Below are 15240 nucleotides of genomic sequence, written 5' to 3'. Positions count from 1 at the left end.
GGAAAAAAATACTGGAATATATCATTTCAGCATTTCATGAGCACTTAGAAAAGGAAGTAGTGATCACTAAAATGAATCCATAAAGAAGTTTGATACAGTTTTTAGACAGATACGTAGATACTAGGAATTTTTATTTTCAGGAAAGCAATTTGATGAGTGTCTGATTTCCTTATGGACGGGATGAAGAAATTGAGTGGTTGTAGTTCATAGAATGAGTAATCAAATATCCATACTCAAGGTAAATGATTGGATGACAGTCTTGTTGATGATTTCTAGTATTATATCTGTTGCAGAGATCTACTCTCAGTCCTGTTCTAAACTTTAATTTATAACTTGGAAAGAGGCATTAATGTCACATGGATCCATAGTCTTGCTGTATTGCCCAGGCTGTTCTCAAATTCCTGGTCTCAGGCAGTCCTCCTGCCTTGGCCTCCCAAAGTGCTGGGAACATAGGCATGAGCCACTGAGCCCAGCGTCAAATTTTAAAATGACACAAATTTAGGAGGAATAAATACTTAGAGTATTGGATGATCCGAACAGGGACTGGATGATAATAGCTGAGAATGTTAGGCAGGAATTTAGCTTAAAAAATTGAACAGGAATAAATTCTACCAGAACAACCAATCTTACTATGACAGGTAGAAGGAAAAAAAAAAGCTCTAGGTTAATTTATGGAAAGTCAATTTGCCAAATGACTTGTTGGCCGTTTATACTCAATTTATTGATACTTCTTTTTCTTTCTTTCTTTCTTTGTTTTTTTGAGACGGAGTCTCACTCTGTCATCCAGTCTGGAGTGCAGTGGTGCAATCTTGGCCCATTGCAACTGCCACCTCCCAGTTCAAGTGATTCTCATGCCCCAGCCTCCCAAGTAGCTGTGTTTACAGGCACCCGCCACTACACCCGGCTAATTTTTGTATTTTTAGTAGAGACAGGGCTTCACCGTGTTGGCAACCTGGCCTTAGGTGATCCACCCACCTCGGCCTCCCAAAGTGCTGGGGTTACAGGCATGAGCCAGGAAGCCTGGCCTGATATTTCTTTTAACTCTTTGGTTAATATATATCAACTGGGTCCAGGCAGAAAAACAGAAACTGCACTCCTATTTCAAACAGGGAAATGTAATACAGGAAATTGGTTATATAGGTGTTAGAAGGCTAAAAGAGAGGAAAAAAAAAGGTGGGGGGGCACAGTTATTAAAGAGATGGTAACTGCAAGAAGCAACTACCACACTAAAAGCTGAGAAATAAAAGGGATGAGGTTATCATTACTTGGGAGCTAGAGGGATCCCTAAGCTGGCACTCTGACTTCCAAGGAGGGGACCTTGTTCAGCTGCTGCTTATGTCGAAGTTTGCATTACTAAAAGATGTTCATATACATAAGAAACCAAAATATTTAAATTGTGTTTGAACCTGTCTTCCCTCTCAAATGTAGTTCTGAAAATAAAGCATAAAATTGATTTGACTTTGATCAGATTAGTGATCTATGCTGCTTCTGTATGTTTGCTTTTTCCCCATTCTTAAACTGGCTTTCTCACTAATACCTCTCCTACCTCAGATGTATTAGGTGACCTCTCAGAAAGAGTAAGTGTTTATGGAAATTTAGGCAGGGATTTTTTTTTTTTTCCATTAAGCATGGAAGATGAGTTGGGTGACCAAACATCTCTTTAATTTTAGGTGTGTACTCTTTTGTCTTTCTTACCGATACCTTAAGCTTCATTAAGTAGATAATGTTGAGTGTTTTAAGATAAAGATATTGTCATGATCTGAAATATTGGAAAACAAGGTGTGGAATGATTTATCTGTCTTTTTTCCCCCTTCCCCAAATATTGCTTCTTTAGGTCAGTAACAGATCCAAGAGATGGAAAGAGAGTAGCGCTCAAAAAGATGCCCAACGTCTTCCAGAATCTGGTCTCTTGCAAAAGGGTCTTCCGGGAATTGAAGATGTTGTGTTTTTTTAAGCATGATAATGTAAGTGAAATTGGTATTTGGGGAAAACTATTTCCTAAGCCTCCTGTATTGAATTAGTAAAGAGCAAATGAGAGTTTAAATGGGCACCTATAAGTAAAATTTGGAAATTGACTACAGTTTTATGCCAGACTGTGAAAAGCAATAAGCGCACCAGTGAGGTTATAGGTTAATACTTATTGATAGGCTTCTAATTCATACATTCTTACTGAAAGAGGTATGCACACACAGAAAGTTTTCTAAGCTGTAGTCTTTCAGTGCTTTGCTTTCCTTTTATATATACTCTTTATGTCTATGACTGTCTTAAATTTTCACTATCGAGATTAGTGGTTTTCAGCCTTAGCAGCATATTAGACTCAGCTGGGTAGTATATTTTATCAGCATTTTATTTCCAGGTTTGAAAATTACACTGTGAATTGTATGACATGCACAAGTTCTAAACTCCCAATCAGGAAACATTGAACCTATTAAGTTTCACATTGGCTTCTGAATTGTGGTGTGTACTCTCATTCGTCAATCTGAATGTCTTTTTTAATTCTAAGAATACAAGCTACTAAATATGTTTAAAGCTCACAGAAAAGGAGCATGTATTTGTAGGGAAGATAGGTTATTAATAGAAAGAAACCACAACCACGGTTTTTATTGAGGGACTTAGAAACCTGAGACAAAGTAGAACCTTTTTGTGACTGAACAAAGAGCAAGTTATAAGTGAATTCTAAGATTGATTGATCGACAGATAAGTATTGATTGATGCAAAGCCAATATTGATATTTAGCTGAGGTATAATACTAATAGTCAACACAAAAATAGAGTGTAGTGATTTATACAGTGAGAAATTTAAGTGGAAATAATTGACCTTTGATTTTAAGTGTCTTATCTGTATCTCAATATTTTTAATCAGATTAAGTTAGAGACATGGGAAACAGTTTATCCTATAAAAATAGTATATCCCTTAAGGTTACATAGCCTGGTTTGTTTATGGCTGTGTTTAGAGATGTTAAGCCTTACAAACAGATAGACTTATTGTGCTTTGACAGAGCTTCCCTTTAACTAATCCTTAATTAAAAATTCGATACATGTAAAATTTACCTGGAAGTTGCCAGCATTAGAATCTGTTTTCAATTTCATGTGAAAAGAAAAACTGCCTCAAGTTCTTTATAGAGTACTCAACCTATGCTATTTTAATTGCCATAATAGAAACTTTATCAGAAAAAGATTATGATTTCTTGTGAGTCTGAGTGCTTATTTGCACAAAAAACTTTAGAACTTTGGCCAGAGTTTTGGTCTCACTTTAAGAAGCTAATTTGCAAACGTTTGAGGTATTTGTTAAAACTGGAAGTATGAAATTTACCATATGGTTCACTCAAAGCTCCTTGGTTTGATGTATTTCATTTTATTGATTATTCCTCTTGAAATTCTCTTTCCTTAAATTTTTAAAAAATGTATTGCTGTGTTTTAGTCAGTTGGAACTGCCTAGCAATATGTTTGTTTTAATACATTTTAAAATGCCACTTGAAGCCGGTGACAATGGCTGCATCTGTAATCCTAGCTACTCAGAAGGCTGTGGTGGTAGGATCACTTGAATCCCAAGAGTACGAGACCAGCCTGAACAACATCATGAGACTTCATCTCTAAAGAAGAAAGTTTTTTAAATTAGCTGAGTTTGGTAGTATATATCTTTAGTCTCAGCTATTTGGGAGGCTGGAGTGGGAAGATCATATGAGCCCAGGAGTTCAAGATTGCAGTGAGTTAGGATCACACCACTGCACTTCAATCTGGGTACAGAGTCGGATTCCATCTCTTAAAAAAAAAAACACACACACACACACACAAAATACCACTTGAGTTGCTATTTTACGACTAGTTCCTCAGATTTTAGAAATAATTTAGAATGATGTCTAGTTCTTTCTTAGTTATTTCTTGACTTTGCCTTAGTGTGTCCCCTCAGCATCAAAGAGTACAGAACTTCTTTCATTGTCAGAGACTCAAGTTAAGGTATCCATGATGAAGAAATATTTCAAGGGTGGCATCAGAAATTTCCTTACTTGGGGCCATGTGCAGTGGCTCATGCCTGTAATCCCAGCACTTTGGGAGACCAAGGCAGCTGGATCATTGAGTCCAGGAGTTCAAGACCAACCTGGACAACATGGCAAAACTCTGTCCTACAAAAAATAAAAAATTAGCTGGGTGTGGTGGCACACGCCCATAGTCCCAGCTACTCAGGAGGCTGAGGTAGGAGGATTGCTTGAGCCTGGGAGGCAGAGGTTGCAGTGAGCCAAGATCGTGACACTGCACTCCAGCCTGGGCACAGAGTGAGACACCATCTTAAAAAAAATAGAAAGACAAAGAAAAAAGAAATTTGCTTAATAATGATGTCAGTGGCTTACTATGTTCAGACCAATCTTGGCCTCTTCTATAAAGGAGGGGTTGTGTGATAAGCTGCTGTTTGTGTAGTTGGTATTTTTTGCTCGTGACTCATTCCTAATAACTAAATTATAAAGACAGTATCAGAAGGAGTAGTGTTAAGAAAAGAAATGAAACTGAAAATCACACCAATTAAAAAACATACAACAGATTCTAATATAGTTTCTAAGAGCTGTGCTTTGAAGTCAGAACTAGGTTTGAATTTTGGTTCTACTATTTTTTACTGGTGTGTGTTGGACCTTAATTTCTCCAAGCTTTAAGTTTTTTCATTTCAAAACAGGCATGGTAAAAGCATTAAAAAAACTATGTATGGCATATTTAACCTGGCAGGGGAGATACCATGATCACGAAGATGGTTCTCCCAGGGCATTGCACTCTAGATGCGCTGACCCCCGTGATTTCCCCAAATGTGGGAAACTCAACTGCATAATTTGTGGTACTGGGGGACTTCATTTGTGCTCTTTCCTGGTCTCTTAATTTTTAAAAAACAAAACAAACAAAACTATGTGGTTGTTGCAGAAATTAAATTTTTTTAATGCATATAAATCTGTTCAACACACACATAACCACTGGAGCTGCTGAGCTCTATCATAGAAGAGTGCCTATGACATCTGTGAAAGTGCTTAAAAGTGAGCCACATAGTTGAAGCTGGCACAACACCACTGTTTTATGTATAATGGATTTCTGCTGTCTCTGAGGTCTACTTCCAAAAGGATCTCAAGGCCAGCATACCTAGTATGTGTGGAATGCCTATCTAAGAGGCAACTGTTATTTGATCTAGTTAAGGCAGCAAATGTTTATTTATTGTGTCCTATGTAAGAAGTGCTGTGCTAGGTCATGTGGAGGATACAATAAAGGCTTAAATCACTTACTTTTTGAAGGGGTATGTTTAATACGTATTGCTGTGTGTCTGGAGATTGCTAGATGCTTTACATATATTAATTCATTTACTCCTTAAAAATCTTGTCAGATAGGTCTTGTTAACCCTACTTTATGGAAGAGGAACCAGAGGCTTGGAGTTAAGTAACTTGCCCAAGGTTAAGGTAGCACAGACTGGACTGTAAATCTATCTTGCTCTAGAGCCCATGTTCATTAATTCAGCAAACATTTATTGTGCACATGCTATATGCCTAAACTACATTAGCTTCTGGGGTTTTTACCTTCAAATAGTTGTAATGACCTTCATGGTGTGAAAAATACTATGATAAAAGTACTGTGGGAGGGTTGCCTGTGTGTTTAAATATTAAGACAGGACAGCTGTGTGCATAACCAAAACCTGAAATGTATTCAAAGATTCCCTAAAGAGGGGGGCCTTAAAACACAGATTCATGGGTCTCACCTTACACCTACTAAATTGTAATCTCTGGGGTTGAGGCCCAGGTATCTGTGATTTTTTTTTTTTTTTTAAGCTTCTCAGGTGGCAGGCAAGTACCATAATATTAAGGAAAAGAGAGAAATTATTGTGGACTTAGAAACTCAAAGATGCGTCAAACACAGAAGGAAAATATTAATATGAGCCTTTTGAGAACAAGATTTGATTGAAGAACAAAGGAATGTCATGATAAAAATGGCATTTAGAAAGATTTTGGTCATTGTTGGAAGGTTGGATTTTAATTTGGATGGCTTTTTATATATTAGAGAATAGCAACAAAGCCTAGGAGGCTTTGGGTTTTCTTTTGAAAGGAAACTTCAAAGTCGCTGTATCAAATTCATTGATTTCAGGTGATCTGACTGAATTTTTACGCGCGCATACACGCGCGCGCGCACACACACACACGAGTAGCTACTTCATCTTAAAGAATACATTCACCTTAAAGTAACTTGGGGAAACAGAAATGGGTTTAGTTTTCTAAAAATTGGTGTTTAGACTTGTTACTAGTATCTGTCTGATTTGTAAAATCTGGCAGAATCTTCTCTCTGTGCACCTATGCACTTGTGCTTGTGTGTATATACGTGCATAGTTGTCATATGATCAACAGGGAAAGTGATGATTGAGGTTTTTTAGATCTTGTACTCCTTTGAGATGAAAGCTCTGAATCCTTTTTTGGAAAAATACACATATATACAGTTTTAATGTGATTTTAGGCTTTCACTTGTCCTCCAAAGCCCATTTCGAGCCCCCTTAGGGTCTGTTGATTCCTGCCGAGAGCCCCTGTAACACATCTTCAACATTTTTCTTGTCTTTAGACAAATAACACTAAGTATACAGTAGGTAGCCAGTCTATTTGAAGAGTGAGTGAGTGAATGAAAATGACAGAAATAGGCCGGGCGCAGTGGCTCACGCCTGTAATCCCAGCACTTTGGGAGGCTGAGGCGGATGGATCACGAGGTCAAGAGATCGAGACCATCCTGGTCAACATGGTGAAACCCCCGTCTCTACTAAAAATACAAAACAATTAGCTGGGCACAGTGGCGCGTGCCTGTAATCCCAGCTACTCAGGAGGCTGAGGCAGGAGAATTGCCTGAACCCAGGAGGTGGACGTTGCGGTGAGCCAAGATTGCGCCATTGCTCTCCAGCCTGGGTAACAAGAGCGAAACTCTGTCTCAAAAAAAAAAAAAAAAGAAAATGACAAATAAAAGAAATCTAAGGTCTTGGAATGATAACTCTCTCTTGGGGTTATAATTTCTTGTCCTAGCTCTGGAGTGCTCCAGAGAGGACTAGAATGAGACAAAGAAGCATCATTCATTTTCCTTTGAATAGTCTGACCTAACTCAAACAACACCTCTTTGAGCTCATAAATAGGTTACAGAATCACACAATATGGGAAAAACAGATATGGCCTATCTCTCAATACAGACATGCTGTTCAGACATTAGTAATACTAAGTGCTAACTAATACTAACTGTTCAGCCACTGAGGAGTTGGAAAAAGCAAAGGATGCTGTAGAGGTAGGTTACTTTTCAGGGAATTTGGTTTTGTTTGCTATGTGCCTAAAGTTTGTGGTTCCGGGCAGATTATTAACACATTTAAAATAATACAGTCTCCCATGTCCATGGATTAGAAGACTCATTGTGATTGACAGGTCTTTTCTTCTCAAGTACATTTTAGTGTAAACCTAATCACAGTCCTAGCAGTGTTTTATGTGTATATATGTATGGAAATTGACAACATTCTAAAACTTACGGAAGTGCACAAGATCTAAAATAGTCCAGACAGTCTTAAAGAGGTTGAGCAAAGTTAGAAATTCATATTGAGACTGTTGTCCGATATTGAGACTGAATCCCAGGTATTGAGCAAAAGAAGGTATAAAGCACAAGATATGGAACAAGGAGAGACAAATAGATGAATGGAACAGAATAGAAAGTTTTTAAACTGGTGTACCACATGTATGTTCACCTGATTTGCAAGAGAAGTGCCACTGTAATCCAGTGGGGAATGGATGACCATTTCAATAAACAGTTCTGAGTCCATGAGATATCCATATTTTAAAAAATTAATCTTAGCCATATACATAAATTAATTCAGAATGGATCATAGACTTAAATGTGAAAGGTTAAATAGTAAAACTTCTAGAATAAAGCATAGGCAAATATTTTCGTGACCAAGATAAGCAAAGATGTTTTAACTGAACAGGTAAAACATTAGCCATAAAAAAACTATTAAATTGGACACCATTAATGTTAATTACCATTAAATAACATGGTAATTAATGTTAATTACCATTAACATTAATGTTAAGAACTAAATGTTCATCAAAAGTTAAGAGGATGAAAAGACAGACCTCAGAAATATATACAACAAAATACTTGTTTTCAGATATTTTATGGGCTAGAACAATTTTTAAAGTAAATAGTGAATTATACATCTAAATATCATATAAAGAGCTTCTATAATTCAAGATGTTGCCCAAAGACTTAATGAAAAAATTCACAAAAGAGGATAACATATCAAAGTGTTCAAAGTCATTAGTCATCAGAGAAATGTAAATTAAAATGACATTGAGTTAACACTACATACCAACAGACTGGCTGAAATTAAAAAGACTGACAATACCAGCTGTTGGCGAGGATGTAGATCAACTAAAACTCTAATCCATTGCTAGTGAGAGGATAAATTTATAAAACTACTACAGAAAACTGGCAATTTGTACTAAAGCTAAATATACACCTACCCAATGACCCAGCAATTCTATTTAATATACACTCAAGAGAAATGAATGCATGTATTTACCAAAAGTGTGTACAAGAATATTCATAGTAGCATTATACATAATAGCTAGAAATTGGAAACAGTACAAAGGTCTGCCAATAGCACTCTGGATAAGTACTTTGTGATATAGTCCAGTTGAATAATAGCACAATGCACATCACCAAAAAGGATGAACCACTGATTCGCACAAGAACATGGATAGCTCTCACAGGCATAACAGTAAATGAAAGAATCTATACACAAAAGACTTCACTCTTTATTATGCAGTTTGTGTAAAGTTCAAGAGCAAGCAAAATGAATCTTTGATGACAGAAGTAAAAACAGTGCCAGGATGGAGTTTTGACTGAAAAAAGGGCAAAGGGGTTTTCTGGGGTATTGAAAATGCTTAATTTCTTAATCTGGGTGGTGTTTACATGGAAATATGTGTGTGTATAAAAATTCATCATTATACTCAGAATTTGTATACCTTGTGCTCTAACTCTATAAAAAAAATAGGCCGGCGCGGTGGCTCAAGCCTGTAATCCCAGCACTTTGGGAGGCCGAGGCGGGTAGATCACAAGGTCAAGAGATCGAGACCATCTTGGTCAACATGGTGAAACCTCGTCTCTACTAAAAATACAAAAAAAAAAAAATTAGCTGGGCATGGTGGCGCACGCCTGTAATCCCAGCTATACTCAGGAAGCTGAGGCAGGAGAATTGCTTGAACCCAGGAGGCGGAGGTTGTGGTGAGCCGAGATCGCATCATTGCACTCTAGCCTGGGTAACAAGAGCGAAACTCCGTCTCAAAAAAAAAAAAAAAAAAAAAAAAAGTAATAAAATAGTGTCTACTGTAAAGGACTTAGAATCTATTGTGAGGAGAGAGTGGGAAAAGAATAGCTCCTTGCTCACGTGAGATTTAACTGTGTTCCTTATAAGTATTTTATTCTTTGAGTCCTAAATGTTGGTTCTATGAACAGATAATTTCTTGTCTTTATAGTTAGGATTGAGATTATTCACAGCAGTTCATTATTTTATTGATAAAGGGCTGACTGAAACTAAGCTATTTTCTTATATAACCAGTTTATAGTGAATCTTCTAACATCATGGAGGTTAAAATTCGAAAAAGCAGCTAACAATGAGCTTTTGTGTGTTTCTTAAAAGATTTGTGAAATGTGCAAAGACATTGTTAAGAAATGTTTGGTAATGACTATCATTTAAATATGTAACCTTAATTTATTTTTTAATTAGACAAGTCTGCTTGCATTTTTTGTATTTGAAATCCTTTGAAGAGTTGGTGGTGTTTGGGGCTAAACTCTTTACAAGTCATAGTCTATATAAGTATCACCTATTTACATCTTGAGGCTAATTTCTTTTTTTTTTTTTTTTTTTGAGACGGAGTTTCGCTCTTGTTACCCAGGCTGGAGTGCGATGGCATGATCTCGGCTCCCCGCAACCTCCGCCTCCTGGGTTCAGGCAATTCTCCTGTCTCAGCCTCCTGAATAGCTGGGATTACAGGCATGTGCCACCATGCCCAGCTAATTTTTTGTATTTGTAGTAGAGACGGGGTTTCACCATGGTTGACCAGGATGGTCTCGATCTCTTGACCTCATGATCCACCCGCCTCGGCCTCCCAAAGTGCTGGAATTACAGGCTTGAGCCACCGTGCCCGGCCGAGGCTAATTTCATGTACTTTATTTTCTCAAATAATAGTGGGGTTTTATAGAGGATCTCCAGCTATTTAAATGGTGTCAGGCATGAAGTCTGTAGTTTCAGACTCTGACACTGTACCTTCTCACTTATTTACATTGCTTCTGAGATTCCTAGCTCATTTCTGCTAGTCTAAATACTATTTTTGCCACCTAGAAGCACTGTAGAATGCCATCTTCTGATAAAACATTTTGGAGTAGAAAGAGCAGGAGGATAAAACAACAGTTGCTTAAAAAATTCCAGGCATAGTTTAAAATATTATACCTTTGGAACTAACAATCACAGCTAAATGCTGTAGTGCAAATGTCTAGCCCTGTTTTATATGGCTTTGCTACAAGAAAAAGCCTTATCAAATATGGAGTAAGAAAGCCTCATTCTTCTCTATCAAGGTTTAAAATGTATGGTTGTCACTTTCCTCTAGATAACCTCTAATTATAGCAGATAGATTTGAAGTGTAAAATAGCTTTGTATAATGGACGCTGTCATTCATTGCATTCTGTTTCCCCCGTAGACAGGATGTGTGTTGCTCAGATACAGAGTTTAGAGTCCGAAAGATGTCAAGTAAAATACTAATTTCTAACTGCCTTCCTCAGTTGTCAAATATTCATCTAAAAAATTGTTCTGGCACATAATGAGAAATTTATGTGAATTTATTGGTTGAAGAAATATAACTGGCTAATTATAGTTTTTAAAATATATAGAAATGAAATAATGTATCTGTCATATGATAAAAATTATTCTTTGAAGAAACTGGAAAATCTCTTATTTTCTGTTTATACCAAAATTCCCAATATAAACATTTTAATTCAAAAGATACATATTCCTTATAAAAACATCTAAACTACTTAAAAGCCTCTAACTGGCTTTAAACTGAGTGGAGGATTTTTCATTACAGGAGATTTTAATGCATAAAATAAATTTTTATTTAAAATTTATAGTGAGAAATGCTTGGTTGAAGCAATAATAACCTTTAAAATGAACAGGGTTTCTTCTACATGTAAATTACAATAGGAAACGAAAAAGATGGTGGAGAAACCTTTAGATTAACAATCATAATATGTAAATCTTATTTAGCTACTGATTTAGACTTTTTTAAATTTGAAAAAATGGAAAATTTGAGAACTATTTGATGATATTTTTAAATGTTTACATTTTAGATTTGATCATTGTAGTTTTTAACCTTTTTTTTTCCCATTAGAGATACTGATTATGGCTAAAATAAGTTTGGTATATGCTTGAGAATTGTATGTGTAAAGAATGTTCATGTGTGTGAATAACTGAGGCCAGGTATTGATTACATGGGTATTCTTTATTCTATTCTGCCCACTTTTATATGTCTGAAATTCTCTGTAATAAAAGAAAATTTAACTAAGCTACAGATTATAAAATTTGAACTGTACCACACTTTATTTCCTGTTAGGTAGTTTCTTCCCTGTCCTTTGAGCTTGGTATTTCTCATTAGTATAGCAAGATAGGTTCAAACTCTTAAAAGAATAGCTAGACAGCTGGGAGGGGGGTTACTTGTTATGTTTTGATGGCAGAAGTTACGCAGGGACTATGCTGGTTTTATGAAGGACTTGAAGTCATCAAGTTTTTTCCTCACCCTAGTGACTTCTTTTCTTACACGAATCTTGGAATAAAATCGAAAATGCTTAGTATGATTTGAAGAGACCTTATGTAGTGTATTTCATGTCTTCCTCTTATACTTTATGTTAGTCTATTTTCTTCCTACCCAGTATGTTACATAACCACTGGCTTTTCTGTTTCTAGAATCTGCCTCAGTGTCAACTGCCTGCCCATCAATTGACCAACTCCTACTCAACCTCCAAATTCTAGAGTAGTGTTACTTCAGGGAAGCTTTTCTTCTCCACCCTTCGTTACATTTTTCCTCCATAGTAATAGATGTTGTGATTACATATCTGTAACTATTTGTTTAGTACTTGCCTTTTCTCTGGCCGGGAGAGCAGAGATGATGCCTATTTTGTTCAACAGGATAACCCAAAAGCTTAGTGCTTGCCAAGTAGAATGCATATAGTGAAGATTTGTTGAACAGAGGAATAAAGGAATGAGATGTGGCTTCTCACACTCTTAGAGCAACATTGATTATTTCAAATAGGGTGTTTATTTCAAAAACTCCTGTACAGGGATTTTGGTAGTATATGGTATAACCCAGTTGCCTCTCTCATTTTGTAAATCCTTTGGATAATAAGTTTACTAATCCATCTTAATGGTTAGGACTGTGTTTCCCGACAGGTAAATTTAATTAATTTCGGGGAGGGCCAGTGGGAGGGGGAGGTGGGGAGGGATAGCCTGGGGAGAAATGCCAAATGTGGGTGAAGGGGAGAAGGAAAGAAAATCACACTGCCATGTGTGTTCCTACGCAACTGTCTTGCATGCTCTGCTCATGTACCCCAAAACCTAAAATCCAATAAAAAATTAAAAAAAAAAAATTTAATTAATTTCAGTGGGCAATTGTAACTAAGCTTTAATTCATTAAAGAGTCATTAGTATTTATTTGCATTTATGTCAAATTTTGTTTCCTTTTTAGTTCTCTAAATTTGACTTCTTTTTTTCCTTTTCTCAGGTACTCTCTGCCCTTGACATACTCCAACCTCCACACATTGACTATTTTGAAGAAATGTATCCTAACCAGGGAATGTGAAAGAAGGGGACAGTTTTTAAAATTAATTTGTTCTTCTAATACCTTTTGGGGTTCATGCCTTCAAGTATTTTAAATCTCATCCTTGCAGAAGTGATTGAGTACCTGGAATCAGGTAATTTTGAAATCCTAAGTGTCTGGCAGAGCTCAGTATTATTAACATATTTTGTGTGGTGATGCCACAGAACAGAACATCTGAACAGATATTTAATCCCCACACGATCTTATGAGATAGATTGTTACCATCCCCATTTTGCAGATGAAACCACTGAGGCAGCTGTGTTGTAATAGTACCCAGGAAAGTGCTTTTACCACTATACAACAGCTGCCTGTCAGTTAAGAGAGTAATACTGCCCTTTCTCATAACATATGGGGTAAGATAAAAAATATAGAATTAATATAAATTAAGCTGTCTTATATTCCTTAGAATGATGGTGGTGCTAGTGATGATACTGACATAATAGCCAATACTTACATAGTTTTTATCAGATCCCAGGCACAATTCTAAGCTCTTTACACATATAAGTTTATTTAACCCCTACAAAAATTCTCTGGAGAAGTTATTATGATTATTCCCTTGTTACAGAAGATGAAATTGAGGCACAAAAGGTAAGAAACTTGACCAAGATTACAGAGCTATTAAGTGTCAGGATGGAGATTTGGTTTCAGGCATTCTGACTATGTAGTCTTGCTTTCAGCCCTTACCTATGTGATTCTCAGGATAGAGGCCTTAATATTCTCCTGTTACTCCTGTTAATGTTTAAAAATAGTAAGTTAGATATTGTGAATAATAATGAACTATAAAATAATGGCTGGTGATAGCTCCATTGTAATAACAAAATAATGCATAATGGTAATAGCTCCTGGGACAGTGCATGAAAAAAATTGAGACATAAATTAACCTCTCTGACATTCCTGGGCAAAGTGTCATCAGTTTTCATTCCACTATCTTTCATAACTTCCTTAGAAAATAGTAATAATTAAGACTAAGCTGGCTAAGGATTTGGGAAACCTTGTATAATAATAGAATTGTCACTGATCAACACTGGTGGGATGTTTTGATCTGATAAACCAAAAGCTCTTGAATGCTAGTCAGCCTTCATAGATGTGAAATTGCATCCATGGATGGAAAATATTTGGAAAAAATAAAATAATATAGCTGGGCATAGTGGCTCACACCTGTATTCCCAGCACTTTGAGAGGCTGAGGCAGGGTGGGCAGATTGCTTTAGCTTAGGAGTTGGAGACCAGTCTAGGCAACATAGCAAGACCTTGTCTCTACCAAAAATAAGAAAAATTAACTGGGTGTAATGGCATATGCCTGTAGTCCCAGCTCCTCAAGAGGCTGAGGCAGAAGGATCAGCTGAGCCTGGGAGGTTGAGGCTGCAGTAAGCTGTGATCACACCACTGCACTATAGTCTGGGGGACAGTCCCTACACCCCTTCCCCCAAAAAAGTGATACAAATTAAAAACCAATATAACAACTATTTATATAGTATTTATATTTTATTATGCATTATAAATAATTTAGAAATGATTTAAAATATACAGAGGGTTATATGCAGGCTATATGCAAGTACCACATTATTTTATATAAGGGACTTGAGCATCTACAGATTTTTATATCCTCGGGGGCCCTGGAACCAATCCCCCTTGGATATTCAGGGTAAACTGTAATCCTTGGTTATATTTTAATCCACAAATCCTTTATGAAGTTAATCCTTTTATTCAGTGAAGGGTTAGCTCAGTGGACTTGGGGTACTCCAGATCTGCACATTCCAAAGAAAAGACTGTCCCTTGACTGGTTCCTGGCTGACAAGAATGTCTTTGTATAGCTGAAACTTGGAGCCTGGCCAGATGGTTCTGACAAACCCTTACTTTAAAAGTACAAAATTAACCTAAGGGTAGAAGAATTGAGAAAGTTCTTTTCTCCTCAATTGTAGGTCAGCCGTAGCAACTGAGAAGGCATTAATGATTTCATTTCATAGACTATCTGAAGATTACCTGGGTCCTCATTGGAGAAAAGGAGAGAGCTGGTGGGAATGGATCACCACTTGTTTTATTCAGCAGAAGTACCTTCTTATACCTGGCCAGGAGACATCCCTCTTTATTCTTTTTAGTTGGTGGGAAGGAAATCCATATAGTAGAAAGCATTCCCATTAGTGTGTAGTGCTGTTTCTGTCTCTTTGGAAATGAAATTGCTGAAACCAAACCTTGAAATTAGAAGAAATTTTCTTTATTAAATATGAATTTTGCTATATTTTAGCTTGTGTCAGGGGTTCCCAAGACCACCCTCAGGTCCAGTGATTGACTAGAAGAACTCATAGGACCCAGAAAAGTGTTGTTCTCATGGTTACAGTT

The 15240-nt window shown here is 36.7% G+C and overlaps 1 protein-coding gene and 1 pseudogene across 2 annotated transcripts in view; both read left to right on the top strand.

Moving 5' to 3' along the window:
- NLK (nemo like kinase) overlaps positions 1–15240 on the top strand; it is a 170457-nt gene that overhangs the window by 90508 nt on the left and 64709 nt on the right. For both annotated transcript variants that reach the window (XM_008997218.5, XM_002748265.7), the window contains exons 2-3: positions 1835–1964; positions 12806–12861. In XM_008997218.5, coding sequence (XP_008995466.3) covers positions 1835–1964; positions 12806–12861 — 186 coding nt within the window. The remainder of the gene's footprint in view (positions 1–1834; positions 1965–12805; positions 12862–15240) is intronic.
- On the top strand, positions 4700–4853 carry LOC118154090 (U1 spliceosomal RNA; annotated as a pseudogene).

Source organism: Callithrix jacchus, chromosome 5, assembly GCF_049354715.1.
Source record: "Callithrix jacchus isolate 240 chromosome 5, calJac240_pri, whole genome shotgun sequence".
Classification (NCBI taxonomy): domain Eukaryota; kingdom Metazoa; phylum Chordata; class Mammalia; order Primates; family Cebidae; genus Callithrix; species Callithrix jacchus.
Note: the sequence above shows the minus strand (reverse complement) of the source record. Positions and strands in the feature narration are given on the sequence as shown.